The sequence below is a fragment of the Chiloscyllium plagiosum genome, chromosome 38 (assembly GCF_004010195.1).
Source record: "Chiloscyllium plagiosum isolate BGI_BamShark_2017 chromosome 38, ASM401019v2, whole genome shotgun sequence".
Lineage (NCBI taxonomy): Eukaryota > Metazoa > Chordata > Chondrichthyes > Orectolobiformes > Hemiscylliidae > Chiloscyllium > Chiloscyllium plagiosum.
In genome coordinates, this window is record NC_057747.1 from 17,067,919 (window position 1) to 17,095,103 (window position 27,185).

Genomic DNA, 27,185 nt, shown 5'->3' on the forward strand with positions numbered 1-27,185 from the left:
AAATATTGTCACGCAAGTGAGCAAAGTTAGTCCGAAATAACAGAACAAACTTGGGGGTAATAAAAATGCCTAGGTATTGGAACCCTGCCCGTGACTACTTAAAAAGGAACTGAGGGCCACCTTCAACTTCTGGCACATCCTTAAGGTTCCCCAAAGGCATAGCCTCCGATTTTGCAAAGTTAATCTTATATCCTGAAATAGCCCCAAATGAATTGATACATTGTATCAAATGGGGTACGGAGGTCATTGGGTTCGATAAAAACAGAAGGACATCATACAATGTAACCTTGTGGGCCCTCAATCCCACTTCCGGAGCAGTTATGTAGACGTTCTGACGAATGGCCTCTGCCAGCTGCTCTATCACCAACGTAAACAACAATGGTGAGAGGGGGGCAGCCTTGCCGACTACCCCTACCAATCCTAAAACTCCCAGACTTCACCCCGTTGGTGATGACTGTGGCCAGAGGGTGGTGATATGAAACCTCCACCCACCTAACCCAAATAGTTCTAAGACATAAAAAAGATATGGCCATTCCACCTGGTCAAATGCTTTTTCTACATAAAAGGAAATCACCAATCGATCGTTACTGACAAACTTGGACCATATTCAGCAACCTTCTAATATTATTAGAGGACTTTATAAAGCCTGTCTGGCCCTCTTTAATAATATGGGGCAACACCCTTCCCAATCTCAGCACCAGGATCTTGGACAGAATCTTGAAATCTGAATTTAATAAATCCTCAGGAACCTTCCCCTTTTTAAGAATTAAGGAAATATTAGCTTCTCTCAAAGATGGTGGTAGGCATTCATGCATATAGGAGTGATTGTACATCTCCTACATTGGCCCTGACAGAATTCCTATAAATTCCTTATAAAACTCACCCGGGAGACCATCAGGGCCAGGCGCTTTCCCACTCTGAAGTTGCCTAGCTACCTCCTGTATTTCCTGAACTGTCAAGGGGATATTAAAGAGAGAGGCCTGTTCCAAGGTTACCCCGTGGGAGGTCCAAGTTCTGAAAAAAGGTTGCCATTTTAGCACTCCTGTCCTCGCAACCTTCAGACCGATACAATTCAGAGTAAAAGCTCTGAAAAGCCTCACTAATCTTTTTAGCATTGCATGTAAGGACCCCAGCACTGTCTCTGATGGCAGTAATGGATTGGGGAGCATGACTTTTCCTAGTCAGGTACGCTAAATATTTCCCTGCTGGAAAAGCGCAGCAGGTCAGGCAGCATCCAAGGAACAGGACAATCGACGTTTCGGGCATAAGCCCGTCTTCAGGAATGAGGAATATGCCCGAAACCTGAAGAATATGCCCGAAACGTCGATTCTCCTGTTCCTTGGATGCTGCCTGACCTGCTGCACTTTTCCAGCAACACATTTTCAGCTCTGATCTCCAGCATCTGCAGTCCTCACTTTCTCCTAAATATTTCCCAGGCCTATCCCCATATTCGAACAGCCTTTGTCTAGCAAAAGCAAGTTCTTTCTTTGCATTTTGTGTCAGTATTGAATTCAAGGCAGCCTAGAGGGCCATGATCCACTGTAGCTCAGTCACAGAAGGCCGCACAAAATGTGCTGCCTTGGTGGCTTTCAATCGCATCTCAAGTAGACGCTGCTGTTCCTCCTTCTGTCGTTTCTGGCTAGCCAAATAGGAAATATCTAATCCCATAGCAAAGGCCTTAGCCATCTCCCATAGCATAGACGGACTACTAGCCGTGCCTGAGTTGATAGTCAAGAATTCCTGAAACTCCTTCAAAAGGCATTCCACAAAATCCTTAAGGAGAAAAGGGTCCAAACGCCAGTGCTGCAAACCTAGCCCTTCACTCTTGGCCTTAAACTCCAAATATACTGATGCGTGATCAGAGATAGCTATATCCCCAATTTTACAATTCATAATCGAATCCAGAAGGGCCAAGGGAGCCAGAAAGAGGTCAATCCTCGTGTGACATTTATGTGGGTTTGAAAAAAAAGTGACGTCCCTGCGGGTAGGGTGAAGACATCTCCAAATATCCACCAGCCCCAACTCCTTGCATACGTCAACCACCTGCTTTGCCTGCGAAGAAATAGTTGGGGGCCCGCAAGGCATCCTGTCCACCGGATGCAAAAAACAATTAAAATCGCCCCCTATAATAATATTACGCGTTCCAAAAGCACGCAACTTAGACAAAGCACTAATCAAAAATTTGAAGGGATGCGTCGGAGGACAGTAGACATTTAAAATGCCATATTCCTCCCCATGTATCAGGGCTTTAAGTATCACAAACCATCCCTGCTCATCTTTCACCTGCTCTAATAATGTGAACAGAGATTTTTCTGGATAAGTACTGCCACTCCCCTACTTTTAGTAGTAAAGGATGAAAAGAACACCCGGTCATAACCCCCCTGTTGTAATTTCAGGTGTTCCCCATCATTACAATGGGTCTCCTGCAACAAAGTGATATCAACCCTTTCCCTCTTAAGGCTAGAAAGCACTTTTTTTCCTTTTAACGGGCAAATGACTTCCCTTAATGTTCCAGATGCACCATTTAATAAGATACTTAGCCATATCCCCTTTCAAAGACCCTTGAACCCCTCAGAGGGAGTACCCTGCTTACAAAGCGCCGAGCACAAGTAAATAAAGACTCAGAGTCGAAGAACTATTATACAAAAACTACTCTATCATAACAATTACTACTAAAAAAACAAAGAAAACCAACTATAAAACCTTGAATGGAAGACTCTTCCCCCTGCCCACACTCACCCTACCCATCCTCTCCTTCAAACCCAGACTGTGCCCCAGCCTGAGGCCAGAAAAAAAACAAGGAGATGATCCTTAAATCAACAGAAAAAAGACAAAGTCAGGATGAGCACTCCACCCATCCCTGGCTCCATGTCACCCCTACTTGTGACTAAAAGAGAAACAGAACATACAAATAAAGGGGGGAGAGACAACAAAGAACATCTACAAAATTTCCCATCAGAAAATCCAGTTATTAAAAAAAAAAGGAACAACTTATTCCAAGGTCTTTTCCCCCTTTCCAAAAAGGAAATTATTAGGGAGAAAGAAAGGGATGAAAACAAAAGGAAGGGAAAACATGGGGAAAGATAGAAAAGAGAACAAACATTAACCGTATACTTCAGGCCATTCCTCTATTTTGAAGTGTCTACAAAGTTTTTAGCTTTATCCGCTTAGTCAAATGCATAAATTGAGTCCTCGTGGCTGAAATGGAGCACTGCGGGGTACTTTATGGAGTACTGGATGCCCAGGTTCCTCAGCCTCTTTTTAACTTCATTGAAGGACTTCCTCTTTCGAATTACAACTGCTGAGAAATCCTGGAAAAACATGATTTTTGACCCCTTGTACAGCAGTACCTGCGGATCTTTTCCCAGGGATCTGGAAGCTTCTATGACTTTTTGCTTGTCCTTATATGAGTGGAAGTGCACTTGGATCGAGCGGGGTGCTGCACTGGGCCTGACCTGTGCACTGTAACCTGATAAGCCCTTTCAATCTGGAGCCTGCTGGACTCGATGTGAAGGCCCAAAAACTTCGGCAGCCAGTTTCAAAGAAGCTGACCGGCTGCTCACCTTCCTCACCTTCAGGGAGCCCGACAATTTGGAGATTTATCCTCCGACCTCAATTTTCAAGGTCGTCGATATGGTCTTGCAAGGCCCGTACCTCTCGCTCCATCACCTGGATCGGACTGGATGAGGACTCCATAGCAGCTTCCAAGGCCTTAGTTCAACCTCCACCTCCTCTAGCCACTTCCCGAGGTCATGGATCTCCTGCTCATGCTTCTGCAGCATGGATACAATAGGTTGGACCTGGGCACGAATCTCCCCACGGATCTCCTCAATCGCAGCCCCCAACCTTTGAGGTAAGTCTCCCCATCGCCTCAGCCAATTCCGGAGAGTCTGTCAGGTCCCCGGGGGGTTCAGGAGAGGGTGCTGCTGCTGCAGTCTCTGGTGTGGTAAGTGCTGCAGGGCAGTGTCCTCTCTGCTGCTGTTCGCTCACTCCTTTTCCCTTTAGCATCCTTCTCCTAAATACTAACAAATGTGTGATCTGTAAGGTTTTAAACTCATAATTCCACCACATCAGTTGGCCAGGGATGGCAAAAAAAACACCAGTATGCCTTGGCTGTTAGGCAGAGCTGTCCACAGCAGTTCTACAGAATCGCTGCCATCTTGCCAAGTCACTTTTCTGTCTTTTAAGATGGCACCAGACAGCGATATTTTAAGTTGTATTTTGTTACATGATAAATATGCCAATAAATAAAATCAAATCAAATTTAAACTAAAATGGTATTTAATATGCCAATATAGCAGATGTTTGAAGTATAAATAGTTAACCTTGGATAATTAGCCATTCAGTAAGTTACCTACAGGTCATTCTGTTATAACAAGAGTTTCATGAATGCAAATTTGCTGTAATGCAATTGACGAAGTATGGACAATTTTTCTGTAGCGCAAACTTTTAAAACGTGTTGGCTGTAATGCAATTACATTAGAAACAGTGCTTAAAATGTGGCCAAAGTGCAATTTTTCTATAATGCGAGGTTGCACAAGAACACAACCATTGTGTTGTAGAAGAGCTACCTGTATACTATTTAAAACCTAACACATCTTGACTTAATGCACAAAGTTTAAACAGCATATATGAATGCTCACCAACACAATCCTCAGCCATGCTGCTTTTACCACATTCTGCTTTGGTCTAGGGAGATTCAGGTTGCAACTTTCCAATTTCTTAATATAACAGTAGTGACATTCATACTTCTTTCTGTAACAGAATCAAATATAACAGCGTTATTAAACAATTGCCTACAAATGTATACTGAAACCAAACCTAAATTATTCTCAGTCGAGAAATGTGTTTATTAACAAACAAGTTACAATAAATTCATACATTGATTAAGGAGCAAAGTTTGAAATATGCTTTATTGGGACTCAAAGATGTAGTACGTGTAAAAAAAAAAGCAATAGTTTCAACAACATTTGCTGAAGGTGCAAGGTACAGGATTTAGAGTGGACATGCAGAAAGTCCAACTTTTTAAAATTTGTTCACAAGTTGCGGATATTGCTGGCCGGGCCAGTATTTATTGCTTTTGGCTTGGTAGGTCACTTCAGAGGGCAGTTAACAGTCAACCATCATCCCATGAATCTGGAATCACATGTAGGCAGCACCAGGTAAGAATGGCAGATTTCTTACCCGAAACGACAGTGTGAAACAAATGGTAAATTACAAAAATCAACAAGCCACATGGTCACCATTACTGTAGCTTTTAATTCCAGATTTTTTTTAAATTCACATTTCATCATCTGACATGATGGGATTTGAATTCATGTCCCAACATTAATCTGGGAGTCTGGATTACTATTGCAACATCATCATCAGGACGACATTACCTCCCTGCAATCAGGATAGGGGTACACCACAGAGATGACTGAATAAATTAGTTTAAAATGAACAGATTGAATAATTGCAAACAAAATTATGGGTTGCTGTAACAATTATCCTGACCAATAATTGGACACATTCTTATGAATGGTAAGATAGTACCTCTGCAAATGGGAGAAAGTGAGGACTGCAAACGCTGGAGATCAGAGTCGAGAGTGTGGTGCTGGAAAAGTACAGCTGGTCAGGCAGCAATGAGGAGCAGGAGAATCAACGTTTCGACCATAAGCTCTTCATCAAGAATGAGGCTTGCAGATCAAAGGGAGCGGAGAGATAAATGCGGGAGGGAGGGGGGATTTGGCAGAGAATTAGCTAAGATTGCAGTAGGTAGGTGAAGGTGATAGGTCGGAGAGGATGGTGGAGCAGATAGGTGGGAAGGAAGATGGACAGGTAGGACAGGTCAAGAAGGCGGTGCCAAGTTGGAAGTTTGGATTTGGGATAAAGTGGGGGGGGGGGGGGGGGGGTGTAGGGAAATGAGGAAACTGGTGAAATCCACATTGATCCCATGTGGTTGGAGGGTCCCAAGGCAGAAGATGAGGCATTCTTCCTCCAGGCATCGGGAGGTAAGGGTTTGGCGATGGAGGGAGCCCAGGACCTGCACGTCCTTGGGGGAGTGAGAGGGGGGAGTTAACAAGTTCTCCCAGGAGTGGTGGAGTTGTTTTGGGCGTGTCCTGAAGATGTTCTGTGAAGTGTTTTGCAGGTAGGCGTCCTGTCTCCTCAATGTAGAGGAACCGCATCAGGAGCGATGAATACAGTAAAAGACTTGTGTGGAGGTGCAGATAAATTTCTGACATATGTAGAAGACTCCTTTGGGGCCTTGTCAGGTCCACGCCCCGCACCACCCCACCCTCCCCTCCCAGCACCTTCCCCTGCCACCGCAAGAATTGCAAAACCTGGGCCCACACGTTCCCCCTTACCTCCATCCAAGAGCGTTGATGAGGGAATGGTCGTTACGGAATGCAGATAGGGGTGGGGAGGGAAATATATTCCTAGAGGTGAGGTCTGTTTGTAGGCAGTAGAAATGGCGGAAGATGACGTGATATATCTGGAGGTTGGCGGAATGGAAGGTGAGGACTGCGATATTCTGTTCTTATTGCGGTTGGATGGGTGGGGTTCAAGAGCAGAGGTGCAGGAAGTGGATAAGATGCAATGGAGGGCATCATTGACCACATGGGAGGGGAAATTGCAGTCTTTGAAGGAGGCGGCCATGTGGTATGTTCTGTTTGGAATTGGTCCTCCTGGGAGCAGATACGGCAGAGGGGGAGGAATCAGGAATAAGGGATAGCGTTTTTACAGGAGGCAGGGTGGGAGGTGATATGGTCCAGGTAGCTGTGGGAGTTGGTGGGTTTGTAGTAATGTCCTTGTTGAGTCAATCACTGTTAATGGATATGGAGGGGTCTAGGAAGGGGCGGGAGGTGTCCAAGATGGTCCAGGTGAACTTAAGATCGGGATGGAACGTGTTAGTGAAGTTGATGAACTGTTCAATCTGCTCATGGGACCATGAGGCACCGATACAGTCATTGATGTAGCGGAGGAAAAATGTGGGAAAGGTGCTGGTGTTGGAAGATGGACTGTTCCACATAGCCGGTGAAGAGACTGGAACAGCTGGGGCCTCTGCAGGTGCCCATGGCTACCCCTTGGTCTGGAGGCAGTGGGGAAGTGCGCTGGGTCAAGCACACCATTCCATCTTCTCCACAGGAAAATTTGAGAGGGGTTAATAAATAATAGTTTCTACAAATTCTTACATTAGACTGAACCATGGTAAATTGCAGAATACCTTAATGCATATGGAAGAAAGAAAACGTCATCAGTTCAACTGTTCTGATAGTAATGGCTCCAATGAGCTGTTGAACTGAATACTAAAAAGTACCCACTTGATAAATGATCAAACCATGCTTTTACAGCGGGTAGGAAAGTAATTTGAGCTCTGACAACCGAATAACTTTGGCAAATAGGAACTTAAGTTTATCCACACAATTTGTTAAATGAGAAGTAAATATAACGAAGCTTTTATTTCATAGATCTACATAGTTTGGGTAAATGGCAAGTACAAAATTTAACTTTGAAATCATATGACATACAGGTTCTGATTTGGGCACTACAAGAGCAACCAATACTCTAACGGGCCTTACACTCCATCTGAAAGCATAGTGACAAAAATACAGTCTTTTTTTCTTTTCCTAATTATTTCTCTATAAACACAAATATGTTTCGATCAGTTCAGGTTTGATATAATTTTGCTGTTAAGCTCACCTCTAAAAGCTGTGTTGTAAAGATTTATTTGGCTAAGGGTCAGTTTTGACTCGGTTGCTGGACAATTTCTTGCTGCTAGGCCTAGCAAGATCTCTCCTGTATCTTAACAAACCCACTTCGATGGCTCAGTGTTAGCACTGCTGCCTCACAGCACCAGGGTCCAAGGTTCAATTTCAGCCTCGGGCAACTGTCTATTGGGAGTTTGCACATTCTCCCCTTGTCTGCGTGGGTTTTCTCCGGGTGCTCCGGTTTCCTCCCACAGTCCAAAGATATGCAGGTTAGGTGAATTGGCCATGCCAAATAGCCTATAGTGTTAGGTGCATTCGTCAGAGGGAAATGGGTCTGGGTGGGTTACTCTTCGGAGGGTCGGTGTGGACTGGTTGGGCCGAAGGGCCTGCTTTCACATTGTAGGGAATCTAATTATCTAATCTATAAACCACCAACCTGACCCTTATTGTCCTCCACTCATCCAATTCTAGCTCTCACTTTACCAAGTACCTTCCCTGGATCAACTTGCCACACACCGGATATCCACCGAAAAACCAGCATTCCCTGGTATCCATGTCATTCAGCCATGCCACTGTGCACTTGAACAAATATTGGTAATCCAGCATTGTCCCTCACCAGCAACGTAATCGCACAGCATCCATAAAACCACGCTGTAGCCATAACTTTCTCTCGGAAACTCTCCTACCCTAGTCACTGTTTATTCATCAGGCCACACAATTCACCTGTCCTTAGCTACATTCTGACTAAAAATCCTGTCTAGATCACTGCTATTGTGTGTCAAATACCCAATATCTTGTCAGTGTCCAGTTGCACATCGTATGGAGGCAAGCAATTGAAAAATGCTAAACAAAGCTTTTATGTACAAGTTTAAAAAGTTAACACTAACAAAACTAAGAGATCGCAATTTGTTCCTACAATGCAAACCAAACAGTGGTATCATAACCAAAGACAATTTTACATTCCATAATGCAGATGGTAAAGAAGGTGGACTGCATATTGGCATTCACGGCGAGAGGATTTAACTACAGAGCAGGGTTGTCTTGCTGCAATTAGAGGGCCTTGCTGAGACCACACCCGGAATACAGTGTGCAGCTTTGGTCTCATTAACAGAGGATGGACGTTCTTGCTACAACGGGGATTGCAGCCTAGGTTAACCAGATTAGTTCCACCATCCCAAGAATCAATGTAATAGGAGAGCTTAGCTTGTTTGGATTATATTCGCTGGAGCTCAGAAGAATGAGATAGAGGAGATATTAAATGAAAATTTCATGTCAGTTTTTACTGTTGAGAAAGAAAGAAAGTCAGAAATAAATATTGATGTTTTGAAGACAGTTCACATTACAGAAGAGGAAGTGCTGGAGGTCTTGGAAAATATAAAAGGCAGATGAATCTCCAGGAAATTGCAGGGCCTCTTGTAGAAATTTGTACCATCTATAACTATGAATGAGGTACCAGATGACTGGAAAGTGGTTAATGTTGTGCTTTTGTTTAAGAAGAAATGAAAGGTGAAGCTTAGGAACTATAAACCTGTGTGTCTGACTTCAGTGGTGGGTAAGTTGTTGGAAATGATTCTGAAAGATAAGCTTTATATGCATTTGGAGAGGAAAGGAATGATTAGGGTTAGTCAGTGTGGTTTTGTGCAAGGGAAAAGATGTTTCACAAACTTGATTGAATTTTTTGCAGAATAACTAAGATGATTGATGAGGGTAGAGTGGTAGACATTGTTAACTTGGACTTCAGTAAAGCCTTTGACAAAGTTCCACACGGTAGACTAATTAGTAAAGGTGCAGGAAGTACGTTCTCAATAATGGAGGAGTCCAGCACAAGGGGTCACAGTTTAAGGTTAGGGGATAAACTATTTAGGATTCACTCAAAGTGGTGAGCCTGACAGATTCAATACCATAGAAGGTATTTGAGGCCAAAATATTGGATGATTTCAAGAAGTTGAGATAGCACTTGGACTAAAAGAATTAAAGGATACCGGGCTCAAACAGGAACTGGTTGAGTTGGATCAGTCATGATCATAATGGTGGAGCAGGCTTCAAGGGCTGAATGGCACATGCCTGCTCCTATCTTCTATGCTTCTACAGTCTGCTGCACCAAACTGTCGTCTACCGGAAGCAGGAATCAACCTGGTCCTAACTGGCCTGTAGCACCTGATGCAGCTAAGATTTGGTCATGGATAAGGAGTGTTTCCTCCTTCCAACTTCCCATCTCCTCCTCAGAAGACCCATTTGACTTCCCCAGTTCCTCGGCGTTCATCACATCACTTCATTGCCTGCACCAATTGAGCAAAGCAGAGCATGCCAACTATTCCAAGCAACAGAATCACATCTTCAGCAGCCCGACTGTGCGCTCTATCACAGCTTCGGGCAAAGCACAGATAAGCACCGTATTTGAACTCTGCATCAGATAAGGGTTGCACAATACTTTCATGAGCAATTGTCACAGTGGGTAGTTCTTGGTCCCTAGGAACCAACCTTGTAATGTTCTGGGTCCCTAAATGCACCAGGTTCACGAGAATGCTCCAGGATGTAGGAGTCGTGGCATCTGTCAGGATAGCGGGGACACACCTCCAGCATCTGGTAAAAGTGGTCACATAATACCTACACATTAATGGAACAGAATCCCTTTCTATTCATGAATTTCACAGAATTCTGATATAGCCCCTCATTACCAGCCCTACACGTGAAAGAATTCAGCTCTGTTTCTCAATCTGCCCGCACTGTAGCACTGACCACATCTGGAAACAAAAACAAATCAGTGTGATCTTGCACAGCTGGCATTGATCACCATCCTGATGCATTGTGGGTGCACCCACATCCCACGCAAGTCACCCATTGTTCCCTCAAACGAGCTAGTTGCATAAAACATTCAAAGCAACTGCCAACTACATGGCCACCAAGAAAGAATGACCTCCCCTTCCTCCGTGGCCCTCAAGTTACACAGTGGCTGGCATAGTTCCATCAGTGGCCGGGGACAGCCTGCGTCAACACTGCTCCTTGTCCCCGGAAAACTGAGTCTGAGCAAAAAAATCTCTAGTCCTCCTGCGGACTTCTTACATCCCGAGCAGCCCTGTGGCTACATCTCTGCCTGAACTCGATGCACCCAAGATCCATAAGGGTCTGCTGCAGCTTTTGGGCTTGGTTTTAGCTTGGCCCTCCTGCATTTGCTACCATCTTGTTAGTATGGCAGCCACAGAGACCAACCTTTCACCAGTCATCACATGCATGCCTTTTGGTGGGAAGGACATGTTGGAAACATAGAGCTAAGAATCTGTTTGTTGCTTGAGAGCAGTGTAAGTTGGCTTTTCCTGTGGATGAGGGCTGCACACACTCCTCCATACAGTGAGATATACAACAGCCAGTTAATGAAGGCCATATCGCCATTATGCATTCAACTTCAGCCTCAGCACGTGCACTAACTTGGTGAAGGTGCCATGCCTGAGTGAGCGATGCATTATATCAAAAAGGGAATGCCTGCTCTGCTCAGTCTTCCTTCTCATCTCAGACCAACATTAACCATTCAACTTTTCATTGTATTCAGCAGAATCCATCTTAAACTTAACAGATTAAGCAATGGTCTCCTCTTCCCATAGTACTCTTGCAAGATTTACAAACTGAGTGTCACTTTTGGCCAGCATTCCAAGTCACTTATATGAACTTCTGAACATGGGCATCTCTAATCATGCAATTTGCAAGTTCCAATATGTTGGAAATCACCTTTAAACAGCATGTGAACCCTAAGCATGTTCACTCTGCTCGCATTGCAAATACATGATGAAACAACTGCAAATGAAGCATTGCTGCAGCTTGCAAATATACACTTTTTTTAGTGGATCCTGTGCTTTCGCCCATCAAACTGGCACTGACCCCACCCATCCTGGGCATTCTTCCAATTGCAGGTAACTATTGTGAATGCATGTGGGCTCCCTCACCACCTATCTGCTCCCTCCCCCTTATCCTCCTGTCGTCAGCTTAAATACCACTTTCTCAGGGCGGCTTCTAGTTCTGAAGAAGAGTCACAGGAGTTGCAATGTTAACTGTTTTCTCTCCACAGATGCTGTCAGACTTGCTGGGTTTCTCCACCTTTTTTTATTAAAAAAGGTTAAGATGTATTTATTTGGAATAAATAGTTGTTTATGTTGTTATATACAGAAACCTAGTCAATGTTTTGAGATAACTTGAGTCCATCAGATGAGTAAATCAGGGGCTTTTTTAGAAAGCTGATTAAATCTTTAACTTTTGTGATGACCCTAGGGTATGGTTTGAGTATCAAATCATTTTTCTATGTGGGTCTTAACACACACCAATTCCAGCCTGTTTTTGATGGTTCTAAAAGGTCTGGCTGAAACCAGTGGATGATAACACACCAATTGTTTTTCCAGCAGTAGAGTTCATATAATTTCCACCAATCATGGAAGAATTTGAAAGGTTTTTGATAATGGCCATTTTTCTACTGTAACACCTATTGTTACAAAAAATGTAATGGCAAAATAAAGAAAAGTTACAAAACAGAAATCTAGCTCATAAATGACTGAATTTCCACTTTTACATTTAACATGAAACCTCTGAGCGATTATCTAAATTTGTAGACAAATGCTCAAGAGCAAATTGTTTTCTTTTTAAATATGCAGTTTGAATAAAACTTTCATAATGTAACAGTACATGAAATCCACAAAACTATAAAATTACTGTAAATTAACAAAGGTTTTATCTTACTGTCTATACATCTAATCTCATACAGAACATCTTTAAAAGTAGTCATCTCCCTACAACCTTTACCAGAAGCACTACTGTTAACCACATAACAATATACAGTGAGGCTGAGGGTGGAAGACACAATCCACCACAATCTATTCTGACAAGAGAGTTAATTAGTTACGCACAAGGAGAACACAACAACACTGACAGCTCCAGTTCCGGCTAAAATGGTTAATCAAAACTGCAGAAAAAGGTTCCATTTATTGTAATCTGTATTGTGGATGTCAAAGATAATGAGAACACCATTAAATGGTCAAAGCAATTAAAAAAAACTCTTCCCCATAAAATAATTCATCTAAGGTGTATCTGACAAAGAAAGGCAGGAACAATTTTAAGTAGGATACATATTATTCAAAAGTAAGATAGCAACAACAATAGCTTGAATGCATATTTAAGGATTAGTGGTTGTTGAAGTCTGGAAATTGGCTTGGTATTCTTTAGACTCTAAGTCTGCATTAGCTCCTGCAGGAGAAAAAAGAACAATACTACGCATATCTAAGCATTCTCCAATTCTCACATCATTAGAATATGGAGATTTATCACTATTGGAACTTCTGAAATTCTCTGCTGAGTCGTTGTATGAGAATAATCACCATAATGTCTACAATCATTGTAGCAGAAAGACCATCACTTTTCAAGGGAATAAATGTGACATTTGCAGCCACACCCACATCCCAAGAACAAATCCAAAATAGAGTGAACATTTGGTCAGCATCAATGATTAGACCAATATTTATTGCCCAATCCTTATTGTCCAGAAGCCAATTAAGAGTCAACCAAATTATTGTGGTTGGGAGTCACATGTAAGCTGATTTCTGTCCTTAAAAGCCAGATGTGTTTTTAACAACATGGCGTTCTGAAGAAGTCACTGACTTGAAATGTTAACTGTTTCTCTTTCCACAGACACTGCCAGACCTACTGAGAGTCAGAGTGTTTTTGTTTCAGATTTTCAGCATCCACAGTATTTTCCTTTTATTTTTATTTATGACAAATGAAAGTGATCACAACTAGAATTAGAAATAGCCTTATTGTCACATGTACTTACATGAGTACAGTGAAAAGTTTACCAGTTGCCACTTACAGCGCCGTCTCAGGTACAAATGTACCTGGGTACAGATCCTTAAGTACAAATTCTTAGGTAAAAAAATTAGAAATATAACTAAATAAGAAGTCCAGCATTACAGACCTTTGTGCCATCTTAGGTAGGAAAGTGCAAAATCATAGAAATAAATAAGGTGAGGCACATAACTGGGTGGCACGGTGGCTCAGTGGTTAGCAAGACTGCCTCACAGTATCAGGGACCCCAGGTTCAATTCCAGCCTCAAGTGACTGTCTGTGTGGAGTTTGCACATTCTCCTTGTGTCTGCGTGGGTTTCTCCCAGGTGCTCCGGTTTACTCCCACTGTCCAAAGTTATGTAAGTTAGGTGGATTGGCCATGCTAAGTTGCCCAGTGTTCATGGGAAATGCAGGGGGTTGAATCTGGGTGGAATACTGCTCAGAGTCGGTGCAGACTTGTTGTGTTGAATGGCCTGTTTCCAAACTGTAGGGAATCAATGGATTCTATGATCCGAGGCAAGCTTTGTACTTTCACCATCTGCCATGATGGGATTCAGACCCACGCCTCAGAACATTAACCTGGGATACTGCCTTATCAGTCCAGTGATTTTACCACAATGTTACAGCCTCAAATCAGAATAAAATCCACACCTTTGGGACAAAAGAAAATAGTAATTCTAAGACATTTGTAAATGTAAGTGATCAATTCCAATTTTTTATTCTGAGTGTTTCAATAATGAAAAGTATGGAGCAAACATGGCAATCAATATCACTTTTTAAAACGTGACTGGAAAAATCAACAGGATGCAAATTCACGCTGAAGATTTATCACAAAATGTTTTAAAATCAGAAAGGTGAGTACTTGACAGAATTATTCTTCCTCTCTATCCATTCAAGCTTTACATGAAATGAAAATTTTACTGGTTAAAATATTCCTGCCATCCCTGGCTGCAGATATATTCCATTCCTATAACTACATAATTTGTGTAATTGCACAATTATTATTACTCGTTAAAGCCGGAATTCAGGTGCAATACCAACAAATTAACCACGTATTTATTTGTTCAATGCAACATTGTTGTTAACCCCACTTGCCATTTTACCAAATTAAGCATTTGAAGGTCGGTGGCAACATTTCCAGACACAAAATTCAGAGCGGTAACCTGTTGACTCCAGCTCACTGTTTCCTCCTTCAGTTGACCATCTTGGACTCCAGTTAGCAACATGACAAGACATGCTCCATGGGCAGTGGTTGTATGCACCCTGCAATTCAGCAGGTTCCAATAGCAAATCGGGATTCCAACTTCCCTTTGTCTGAAATGTCTGGGGCAATTCATACAAACAGCGCAGGGCAGCTCCAGACTACCAGCACTTGACCAGGTGCATGGCTGGACTTCAAAAATGGTGCCAAGATCCCCAAAAGGTCCCAGCAGTCTCAAGTACTTATGCTTCTGATTGGAGAGGCAATATGAGAAGCGGGGTGGCAGTGTGTGGTGCATAGGTACTCAGGTGAATTGGCCATGCTAAATTGCCCGTAGTGTTAGGTAAGGGGTAAATGTAGGGGTATGGGTGGGTTGCGCTTCGGCGGGGCGGTGTGGACTTGTTGGGCCGAAGGGCCTGTTTCCACACTGTAAGTAATCTAATCTAATCTAATCTAATCTAATCTAATCTAATCTAGCAAGTTTGGGAAGATAGCATGCAAAATCTCACTAGGACCATGCAGACAATGAGATCTGATACTTAACCAATTTCTGGTAAAATCAGTCCACTGCCCAGCTTTTTCCCTCCACAGCCTCTCAAATCTCTCATTTTCAAGCATAAAATTATGTCCTCTTGAAATTTATTCCTAAACAAATTGATTCTAACATTCTGACTTCCTTCAGGCACTTTTCCTAGCTCATAAATTGCTGCTTTAAAATGCTTTTCCTCATTTCTTTTGACTTCTTTTGAGAAATATCTTAAATCTATCCCCTCTCACTATCAATGCTTCACTCTGGTAAGTGGAACCAATTTCTTCATATTTACTTTAACAAAAGCAACTTTAAATACTGAATGGATATATCACTTCAGCTCCCTGTGCAAAGAATATTTCATAGTTTCACAAGACAAGTTTGCCATTCTTGCAACCATCCTATTAATTCTTCTCTGCACCCTTAAGGCTGTCGTTCATAATGCTTGGTCCAGAATTAGATACCAAATCCTCCGCTATATAATACAGCATGAAAATGAGTTACCAATCCATCAATGAAGCTACAACTGTGCTATGCACATTGAACAGAAGCAACATATGTAGACAGAGCCAAGTGATCCCACAACCAATGGATCAAATCAAAGCTCTATGTCTTTCCCATATCCAATCACAAACATTACTGGATAAAGATTTATCTTCAACAATAGCAAATTCCACATGATATACCGGAAGTATTCACTACAATTTTAGGCTAGCTTTATCGATTGGAAGATGTATCCACTTGGGGTGGGGAGGGGGTGTCTTTGCTCCAGTTGGAATCATACCTAGCGTAAAGGACGATAGAATGTAACAATAATCACTATCTAATTAAATTTGAAAAGGGGAAAATAAGAGATTTGAGGAAAAATATATGGATAATGTATTCCAATAAACTAGGTTGGCTTAAAAGCATGAAAATTTTTCATGTTGTTATTCTATGTACACTGAAAAAAAAAGGTTTGTTCAAAGTTTAAGGGGTTTGGAAGCAAAGCTAGAAAAAAAAAAAGCATTTTGCTAGCTTTCTCTGTTCTTTAGAATATATTCTCAATTAAGGATGAAATCATGGCAGAAATACTTAAACAAAAGAAGAACTTACAACCACAACTGAGGCCTGAATTTTATATGACATAAATGAAATAATCATTGTCTCCATTAATAAATTGAACAAAGTAAGCTTGTGTGCGCTAATATTCACAAGACATAATTTCAAGACCATTGTTAAGGTAGATTGGGCAGCAGTTTCTTTTGCTGTGTGTGTTATGTATTTTCACATTACATCTTGTCTGGAGGTGCATGATGTTGACTAGCTGTCCAAGTCAAAAAATGTTCTGCACAGGAATAGTACCAGATTTTAATAACTACAACTACTTTGCGATAACATCCACTCTGAACTGCTTTGTTTATAATGAGACAATATTCATTCTGTGTAATTTTTATTATATCTTTGTACCTACATCTTTCAAGTGTTGACATTGTACCTTGAATTGTGTAACAATAGGTTGTACAGTCAGTAGCCATGGTGACAAGATGCCAGGAGATGTGGAGCCACCATGAGGGTACTCAAATGATATGTTATTTCAGCTGCACTGAACAAGTTTTTATTGTAGTACTTGCACTATAGAAATCTCAGAGCAATTAGACTCAAGTTACCATGGTTACTGCTGCCACTGGATGGTATAGCAAGCAAGTGAACAAAGGTTTGATTACTTCTCCCACCTTTCCCAGTAGCTCACGGCAATGTAAAGTTTGTTCAGTTATTATCTCACCTACATGGAATAAAATCTGTATTCCAAATATATGATTATCATGTTGTTAGACATGAAAGACTTAGAAACCAAGGATATTTTAAATGAATAAACAGAGTCCACAAACAGAATTTCCAACACCAGGAACAACTCTAACAAAAATCATTCAATTTCAGAATCAGTTAACACATCTGAAACAAAAAGAGAAATGTTCAAATTATTCACTCCTCTCCCCATTAACCATTTAGTGGTACACCTTCCAATTCTCAGGCAATGGGTGTTTTGCTGATCATCCACTCAACCCAAGTGCATTTAGGATAGCCAAGTTTAGACAAAGGTTTGTAGCTCGTAGCCAACATTTCCATTTTTCCAGTGGTGGAACCTGTTGGCCAACTACCTTAAACCAACAGACACTCACCATGACCTTAGCCAGCAATTCACAAACTGGTGTAGAATTACAACTTTCTTGGGGGGAGGCGGGGGGGGGGGGGGGGGGGGGGGGGGGGGGGGGGGGGAGTCTGAATTATTGCACTTAAACTTCAACTCCTATTACATAGAGTTTATAAAGTTCCAAGCAACTCCAAACATAAACTCTGTGTTGAAGAGCAAATCACCAATTACTTCCATCAGCAAATAAATATTGCCGAAGCTAAATTTTTTTTGAGAAGGGCTGCAAGTCTGTATCTGAAACGGAGACTGATAATATTTTAAATCTCTCAAATCCATGACTGAAACACTGCACAAGTGCAGAAATTTAAGCTAATAAACTTTCAACCTTTGGGAATGAAATACTGGAAATAAGTAGGCCTGTAATGATGCACATCGAGTGTATGGTGCTGGAAAAGCACAGTAGGTCAAGCAGCATCCAAGGCACAGGAGAATTAATGTTTCTGGCATAAGCCCGAAACTTCAATTCTCCTGCTCCTTGAGTGCTGCCTGATCCGCTGTGCTTTTCCAGCACCACACTCTCATCTCTGATCTCCAGTATCTGTAGTCTTCACTTTCTCCAATATAATGATGCATTACTGGTTAAATTTATGGGCAGGCATTGACCTTGCTGGGAACAGGAATTGCATTAATTTCTGACACTTGTCTAGTTTTCATACATGACAACTATATCTCGATTTTATAAATTTTATAATAAGAATGGCTTTCTAATTTACTGATTCCCTGTATATCAAATCTACATTGCTCTGGTAAGAAACATACTGCTGACAAAAATTGCATACCAATAATTTATCAAAATAAAAACATTTCGGGCTATCCTATCTGCATCAGTACTTTAGTTCAAGCACTGTTCAAGCTTGTTCAAGCTTATCGAGAAAAATGGATGGGAGCTGGCCAGAAAACCTTCAGAATAATATGATGCAGAGGTATGAAATATTATTTTGCTAATGTTCACATTGATTAATGAATAGATTTGAAATAACCCTTAATAAGTGTACAACAATCACCTGTGATTGCACATTTGCCCTGTGTCTGTGTGGGTTTCCTCCGGGTGCTCCGGTTTCCTCCCACAAAGATGTGCAGATTAGTTGAATTGGCCATGCTAAATTGCCCATAGTGTTCCGGGATGTGTAGATTAGGTGCATTAGTTGGGGGTAAATATAGGGTGGGCAATGGGTCTGGGTAGGTTGCTCTTCAAAGGGTCGCTTTGGACTTGTTGGGCCAAAGGGCCTGCTTCCACACTGTAGGGATTCTATGATTCTACAATAATCAAATCTAGATGTAATGAAAGCACGGATAATGGTTTAAATATTGAAAAAAGTGATACAAGGGGACAGGCAATGTCATGAATGTGGGCCTAGGCAGCTGTTGTGAGGAAATGATGAGGAGGTAGGAAGTTCAACTAACAGTCAATTAGAACAGAGTTTGTGAACTGGCATTGCAGCCTGAAACTGTGGCCAAGAAAGGGTTGGAAGCTGTGGCAAGGGAACAGTGATGGTGGGAGGAGCCAAAACAATTATTTCTGTCTTTGCGAGGTTTAACTGAAAGAAATGCAGCTCATCTTGGAGTGGAGGTTGCACACAGAGGATTCAAGAGAAAGTAGCAGAGCTGGGTGCTATCAGAGTACATGCAAACTTGACATCATCTCGTTTCATGATGTTGCCAAGGATAAGCATGTCGATGAAATCTAGAAACAGCCATGGACAAATATATCCTTGGGATTTCCGAAAGAGATGACTGAAGTTTTTCAGGTGATTCTTTAGCCATAGCTAATTTAGGTAACAATGCACAACCCACTCAGCTGGATAATGAGGGTGAGGTGTTGAAGAAAACTAGAATAGTTTAACAAAACCGAGATTGAGAAGTACATAATGGAAAATATGCCATAAGCACAATCACGGAGGATGTCTTTTAGGTCTCCAGTTCGTTTCAATGCTGAAGCATAAGGCTAGATTCCATATTTTCAACATGGAGCTGTAAGATAAGCATAAGTCTATGGTGTTTAATAAAACTAGAGAAGAATCAAAGGTTAATGAAAGAGGCAGTTTGTAAGTACACTTGAACACCAACAGGTGCAGTGCAAAATTACTGAATTCTCAATATAACATTGAATGTGTTCAGCTTTGAGACACTGAGATGTAATGAGTTCTGCAAATGCAGCTATTAATTCCTGAACTTCACATAAGCAAAAGGAACAAATGCACCCATAAAGTGACATGGCTTACAAGAATCTGGACTTTGGACTACTGTCAGAGACTGTTTTCTACTTTTCTTTACTGACAATTCAAATGTTCTATATTTAAAGATCAAAGCAATGTTGTTGAAATCCCCAAAATGACATCAACCCCATGCTATCTTCAATCTGAGTCCAATTAAGTTTGCTGACAATGAGTATGCTGGCATATGAAAATGCAAATGATTTTAAAGTAAGTTTAAAATATAAACCATCCTTTATGAGACCACCAAATCTATATATGAAAAATAGATCAGATTGTTTAACTTGTTAATGAATCACTTCATGTCGAGTGATACATTATCCACACTTAGCAATTCTGAGGTATACAGGACCTATGTTAAGTGTGGATCAATGCTTTTCAAATGGGAGCATGTCCAAGGTGCTGCATGGAGTTTGAAGCCTTGACTACAGACAATAAAATTTCTAAGTTTACTTAATCTCAAACTACAGCTAAATCAGATTGTGTTTAGCTTTCCTTTTCTCTGTATGATTCTTTAACTTCACACCATTTCAGACACCAGGTAAGTTATTCGTGGGAATCTATCAATTCTGCTTTGTACCTAGTTAGCAGAAACAAAGATGGTTTATTGAATGGTTACCCTCCAAACAGGACTGTGGGAGGAGCCAAAACAATGATTTCTGGATTTTCCCAAGTTGAAACCTAAAACTTAGTACAACACAGATCTGCAATATTTGCATTACTTTAAGATATCTCTTACAGTCAACTATTCAAAACAGCTATGACAGATACCTCTTTAAAATAGCTACACAAGTTTGTTCCAATTGTCCAGTGTCAGCCTTGGATACAAGAAGATAGCGTTCATGTGCTCGAGTTGGTGGCTGTGGATTCAAGTACCACTCCAGAATCAAGCACCCATAACCGAAATTGGCACTTTGGTGCCTTACCTCAGATGGAGAAGCTGTCTTTTGGATGAGGGCTTGGAGTACAGGCTCACAATTTCTTGAAGGTGGAGTTACAGGCAGACAGGATATTGAAGGAGGCATCTTGTACACTTGCCTTTATTAATCAGTGCATTGAGTATAAGGGTTGGCAAGTCATGTTGTGTCTGTGTAGGGCATTGGTGAGACCACTTGTGGAATAGTGTGTTCAATTCTGGTCTCCCTGCTTTAGGAAATATGTTGTTAAACTTGAAAAAATGCAGCAAAGACTTACAAGGACGTTGCCACCGGTGGAGGGTTTGAGCTACAGAGAGAGACTGAATAGGCTAGGGCTATTTTCCCAAGGGCGTTGGAGGTGGAGGGGTGACGTTATAGAAGTTTATAAAATCATGAGCGGCATGGACAGGGTGAATAGACAAGGTCTTTTTCCAGAGTAGTGGAGTCTAAAAATAAAGTGCATAGGTTTAAGGTGAGAGGGGAGAGACATAAAAAGGGACCAAAGAGGCACCTTTTCACACAAAGGTTTGTTCATATATAGATTGAACTGCCAGAGGAAGTGGTAGAGGTTGGTACAATTACAACATTTAAAAGGCATCTGGATGGGTACACGAATAGACAAAAGGTTCAGAGGCTTATGGGCCAAATGCTGAGAACTGGGACTAGACTGATTTAGAATATCTGGGTCGTCATAGAAGAGTTAGACTGAAGAGTTTGTTTCCATGCTGTACAAATCTATGATTCTATGACTCTAGGTGTTAAACCAAGACCCCGTCAGCAATCATAGATGATGCAAAAGATCCCATAGCACTGTTTGAACAAAAGCAGTCTTCCCGGTGTCCTAGTCATACATATCACTTAACCAACCAATTTTAAAAGTGCTCTTTATGAAATGTGCAACAATCTTCTGCGAGAAATGCCACATAGATTATATATCTTGGCCTCCTCCTGACGTCTCCCCAGCTTCACAAATGCCAGTTTTCAGCAAATTCCACTGCATATGACCAAGAAACAACTAAAGGCACCGGAGACTGGAGAGACTAAAGGCCCGATCAACATTCTGGCAAAACTCGTGATGACCTGTGCTCCCGAACTTGCCACACCCCAGGACAGTATAGCTACAAGCCTGGAATCTATCCCATTATGTGGAACTTTGCCAGATACATCCTGTATACACAAGATAAATCCAATCTAGCCAATTTGTGCATCATCAAATCTTGCTCATCAGTAAAGTCAACCATCTCATCATGTAACATTTGCTTAGCAAAAGTGGTTGGAGTCATATCAAACAAAGTAAAATGTTTGGTGTAGGTCAGTCATCTCAGCTTCAGGGCATCACTGCTGGGTCTCCTCAGTGTAGTCTCCTACGCCCATCTTCAGCTGCTTCATTAGTGATCTTCCTTCCATAAGGTTAGAAGGGATGTTTGCAATTTGCACGATGCTGATTAACATTTGCAACCCCTCAGATACTGAAGCAGTTTATGTCCAATTCCCTCAAAACAAGGGCAAAGACATGAATAATTAATTTTCACTGAGAATTGGTTTGGAGGGGTTTATTAACAGAACTTAAGAATTCCATATTTTTTGAGTCACCTTGAGGGATCATTATATCACTGAGCAGTCAGGAGCTACTGTTTACCACTTCTTCTGAAGGAAGGGTAGTGGTTCAAATGGACAGCATTCCCTGTTTATAGTGCTAAAATGTCCTGGATTTGAGGTTTTTGCCAATAGTCTGTCTCACAAGTGTGTTGAATTTACTGAACATATCAGGACTAGCCTTGGCTATAATATCCTAGTATGGAATATGCTGACATAATGCTGAGCTTCATATGGGAAGTTCAGCTATATGGCCAAGGTGTTGATGGGCATTTCTTACTCAAAATTATACTTTCCATAAGGAAGCAGTTCCAGGCTGACTAGAAAATAAAAGAAACACAGAGGAAGATATGATTAAATTGGAGAGGGTGCAGAAAAGATTTACAAGGATGCTACCAGGTTTGAGTTATAAGGACGCTGGAAAGTCTGGGACCTTTTTGCCTGGAGCACAGAAGTTTGAGGGGTGACCTTATGGAGGTTTATAAAATCATGAGGTGCATAGTTACGGTGAAGCAAAGGTTGTCCCCCCCAGGGTAGGGGAGTTCAAAACTAGAGGGCATATTTTCAACGTTCGAGGAGAAAGATTTAAAAGGGACCCACGAGGCAACATTTTCACACAGTGGATGGTTTGATACGGAATGAACTGCCAAAGGAAGTGTAAGATGCAGTTACAACATTTAAAACACACATGGACAGGTAGATGAATAGGAAAGGTTTCGAGGGATATGGGCAAATGGGACAGAAGGGCCTGTATGACTATCTCCCTATCTGCACATTGGCTGCTGCATTTTCTCCAGTACAACCAGGAGTCAATTTTCAGAATGCCTTGAAATCGGCTGCAAGGCATTTTGGCATGACTGAAGGCTCTGAAAGACACCATATAAATACAATCCTTACTTTTACTTTCAAAAGCAGGGTAATGTCCATTTCAACTCAGAGTGGCATTAATGTAGAAAGCCAAGTAAGGGGAAAGCAACTTTTCATTAATCTTCACTATCGTTTCCAGGGATTGGGTGATTTTGGCCGATGTCCAGCAGCTCAGAAGAAGGATATAAATTAAGAACTAGAGGATAAATTATTAAGACCATAAATCTCTCCATTATCAAACTGTGACATGTCTAAGGAACTGCTGAAAAATATCAAACTTGGCTGAAAGTATTGCAGTTCTCTAAAAAAAAAGGAAATTATAATAAAGCACATCAATTAAGTGTTTCATTGAAGAAATTCTTTGTGAAGTGATTCTCTGGAGACTAGGTGTCTCAGAGCCCAAAGGCAGATGAAAACATGAAAAGCACATTCATTGTTATAAAAAAGGTCACAGATGTGGATATAAACCAAGTGATACCTGTGTTATAACTTGTGTAGGTGCCAAAGACATAATAATTATGTTTCAGCTTCCATTGTCACAGACAAAAAAGTAATCTTGTAATCCAAGTATTTAAAAAAAAATCATGTAAAATCTCCTTGATTAAAATGAATAATTCAGAATCTTACTAGCAATGCAGCTTACTGACAAGTATCCAGATCAATGGCTTGGCTTGTCTGACAGCATCAGAAAGCACTGGGTAGAATCCTTCAATATATTTTTATGACAATAGATGTTTTGTTTGTGTATTGTATGGTACCTACGTTTCAGTTCCAAGTAAAACCCACTCAGTATACTTCAGTGGACAATTTGGCATTCATTTTCATTGCATAATTTGGCCATTTACAAAATGCGTCGAGGCTTTAATCAAAGACAAAAGATGGATCCCTGCAGCTTGCTGCAATTAGTTTAGTAGTATCATGCTAAGCTGGAACAGGGCATTTGATGCAGTGTTGTTCACACTAATGAAAAACCTCTTCCTTCACTGCAGTTTTTATTATTTTTAACCAGTTTTTAAACACTGCATATACAAAGAATCCATTACAAAATTCAATTTCACAGTATTTCATTTTGTAGAGAACGCTAGTACTTTACAAAACTTGGCTTAAAAGTGAAACAGTAAAGTTTTCACTTCAATTGTACATAATTTCGTTAACTTGAAATATGAACATGAAGGTAGAAAGATGAATCTTTTCCATCAGAATCCCTCTTACCTCTTGGGAAGGTTCACGTTCTATCAATAGCCTCGACTGAACAACCACTCATTTAAATACAGTAACCGTCTAACTTCAAGCAAGTCAAAAACATGGCTATAATTAACTGTGCTGCATTAAATACAGCAATCTTTGGATTTATCAGCTAAAGACATTCCTGCCTACCTTTCCCATGAATATTGAAAATTAATGTCAGCACAAAAGAATTCTCCACTTACAGTATGATCTGGCAATAAAGAAAGGCAAGCTGTTGTTAAACTCCACACAAATGATTTCAAATGCAAGTTCTTGCAAGATCGTCTTACACTTGTTGCTGGAAATGTAAACAGGCAGTGGAAGAATCGGTCAAACATACAGATCTGAGCTGGTACAATCTGCTTTCACTGAAGTCAAATTATTGCCTGGATAGTCTGCTAGTGGAAGTTTAATTAAAATATTTTTATTCTCAAGTTTGTTACCCTGACAAGATGGAAACATTTTTTAACTTCTGTTTATTTGCCTCTTTGTGTCTCAGAAGGCAGTGGAGACAGTTTCTTGAATATTGTTAAGGCAGAGGTAGATTGATTTCTTCCTTTGCCTAACAAGAATCTAACATTATTGGAGGGAGGAAGATGGAAATGTGGAATTTGGAACAGAACCAGATAAGCACTGAATAGCAGAGGTTTGATGGGCCAAACGACCTACTTCAGCGCCTAGTGCATATGCATATTCACATAATTGTATCATAGTTTGGTTTATGTCATGCACACAAACCAAAGAATTACAGTCACAAAAATAAATCAAGACTGCAAAGCTTGTGTTTACCAGTTAAAACTAGTGCATATATTGAGAAAAGTCACATCTTTCAGTTACCTCTTAATACAAAGCATATGGAAGCTATGGAAGAATATGATAAGGTGTCAAGAAAAGTGAAAATTACATCTTTCTCCAGAGGGAAGAAATTTTCACTAGTCTGAATTCTCCTACATTCAACTTGCTACAAGTATTAATGGCAGTTCTATCTGCTATTGGTCACCACCTGTCACAACATTTGCCAGATCTTTGGTTGGGGACGCTCAGAAGAATACAATGCACAAAAACTACAGGTAATGCTCTTACAATGCACATTTATTGAACGCAATTTGGCTATAATGCAATTAGCAAATTGTGGACTTTTTTGTAATAAAGCGAACTTCTATTCTCTGTAACGTGATTCAAAGCCCTGCACTTATCTGAACAGCAAAATGCCGTCTCGGATCCTCTGTCTGCAAAATGCAAATTCAGTTTTCAGCTAAAACAGGAATGCAATCAGCTTTGCAAACCTTGAAACTCAGTTTGAAACTGGGAATTGTAGTCTACGTTTAGAAGAACTTTATTTCAAACTGGGGAGAATCTTAAGGAGGACTGGACTTCTGCACTGATATCACGTGGTCAGTAGGCTCGCGTGCTTTCTAGTGAAGAGCTTTGAGAAAAGTACAGTGCTCGCCAGTGATTTCAGTGTTAAAGTGTTAAATTTACTGCATTATTTCATTAAAATATATGACTTAATTTATTTAGATTGTACGATCGTGTGTGTTAGGCTATTACTTTTCTTTTCATTTTTACTGATATTTTTGGCGGTTCACCCCAACCTGTCCTTCCCATAGGCCCCATTACTTATATTGTACAATTTTCTATAACACGGTATTGCATAGGAATGCAACCACTGTATTAAAGGAGAACTACCAGTGTACCACAGTTATGATGGAGGAATTTACTTATCCTAGTAAAAATTTGAATTGTAACAGTGTGAAAGGAAGAGAGGGATAAGGATTTTGGGAGCGTGATCAGAAAAATCTTTTAGATCAGTACGTTTTAACTCAACAAGAAAGGAGGCATTGCTTAATCTGGTCCTGGGGAATAAGGTTGAGTCAAGTGAATCAAGGAGAAAGTGACCGTAGAATCTTATAGGTCAGGTTAGCTATGGAAAAGAACAAGCAACAATACTGAGCAAAAATAATTAACTGGAGGTGGATCAAATTCAATGGAATTGACCAAACGATTGGCAATTAAAACTGTAAAGGAATAATCTGCTGTACTTAAAGAGAAGATTTTTTTCTTACATTGAGGGAGATTCCTATAAGGTGAAAAGATGGAGATGACAAAGGCAGTGCTTCCTGAAAGTTAAAAAAAACAAGATAAGACAGAAAAAAGGTGCATTTGATAGCTGTTTGATTGATGAGAGTTAACTGAATTTAAGAAGTTCAGAGGGGAAATGCAAGAAGAAATAAAAGCACAAAGCATGTAAGAGAACAGAGTGGCAGCTAACTTGAAAGGGAACCCCAAAGTCTTCAGATAGCATATAAATAAAATGGCAGTAAGGACGAGAGAGTATGATTAGGAACAGATTTAGAATAGGGACGGAGGGCACAGCTGAGCAACTAAAAGGATACTATGCATCTGCTGTCACTAAGAGGACACAACTAAAGTTATAGTGGAAGAGGGGTTGGTTGAAGCACTGGATGGGTAAAGAGGAGATATTAGAAAGGCAGGTTGTACTTGGGGAGTCTCCTCTACCAAATCACTTGCAACCAAGGATTCTAGAGAAAAGAGGAGCTGAAATTGCAGAATTCTGATCCTCTTTAGGAACCAAACAATTGACAATCCTCTTTAGGGACATGGGTGATACCAGGCGACTGGAGAACTGCAAATGTTGTATGCTTATTCTAAAAGAAGTGTAAGGAGGATCAGCTTAGTAATTTCAAGCCAGCTTTCAGAAATGACAATTCAGGTAAAATAAAAAAGGTTAGTGAAAAAAATGTAGATGAATTAAGGCAAGTCAACACAAATATATTTCAGGAGAAAGTGAGGTCTGCAGATGCTGGAGATCAGAGCTGGAAATGTGTTGCTGGAAAAGCGCAGCAGGTCAGGCAGCATCCAGGGAACAGGAGAATCGACGTTTCGGGCATAAGCCCTTCTTCAGGAAT

At 40.9% G+C, this 27,185-nt stretch overlaps 1 protein-coding gene across 18 annotated transcripts in view; it reads right to left on the reverse strand.

The window, feature by feature from the left end:
* The window catches only part of dlg5a (discs, large homolog 5a (Drosophila)), a 233,889-nt gene that overhangs the window by 167,613 nt on the left and 39,091 nt on the right, over positions 1–27,185 (reverse strand). For all 18 annotated transcript variants that reach the window (XM_043678989.1, XM_043678987.1, XM_043678993.1 and 15 more), the window contains one exon: positions 4,644–4,755. In XM_043678989.1, the coding sequence (XP_043534924.1) occupies positions 4,644–4,662 (19 nt within the window). In that variant the 5' untranslated portion in view covers positions 4,663–4,755. The remainder of the gene's footprint in view (positions 1–4,643; positions 4,756–27,185) is intronic.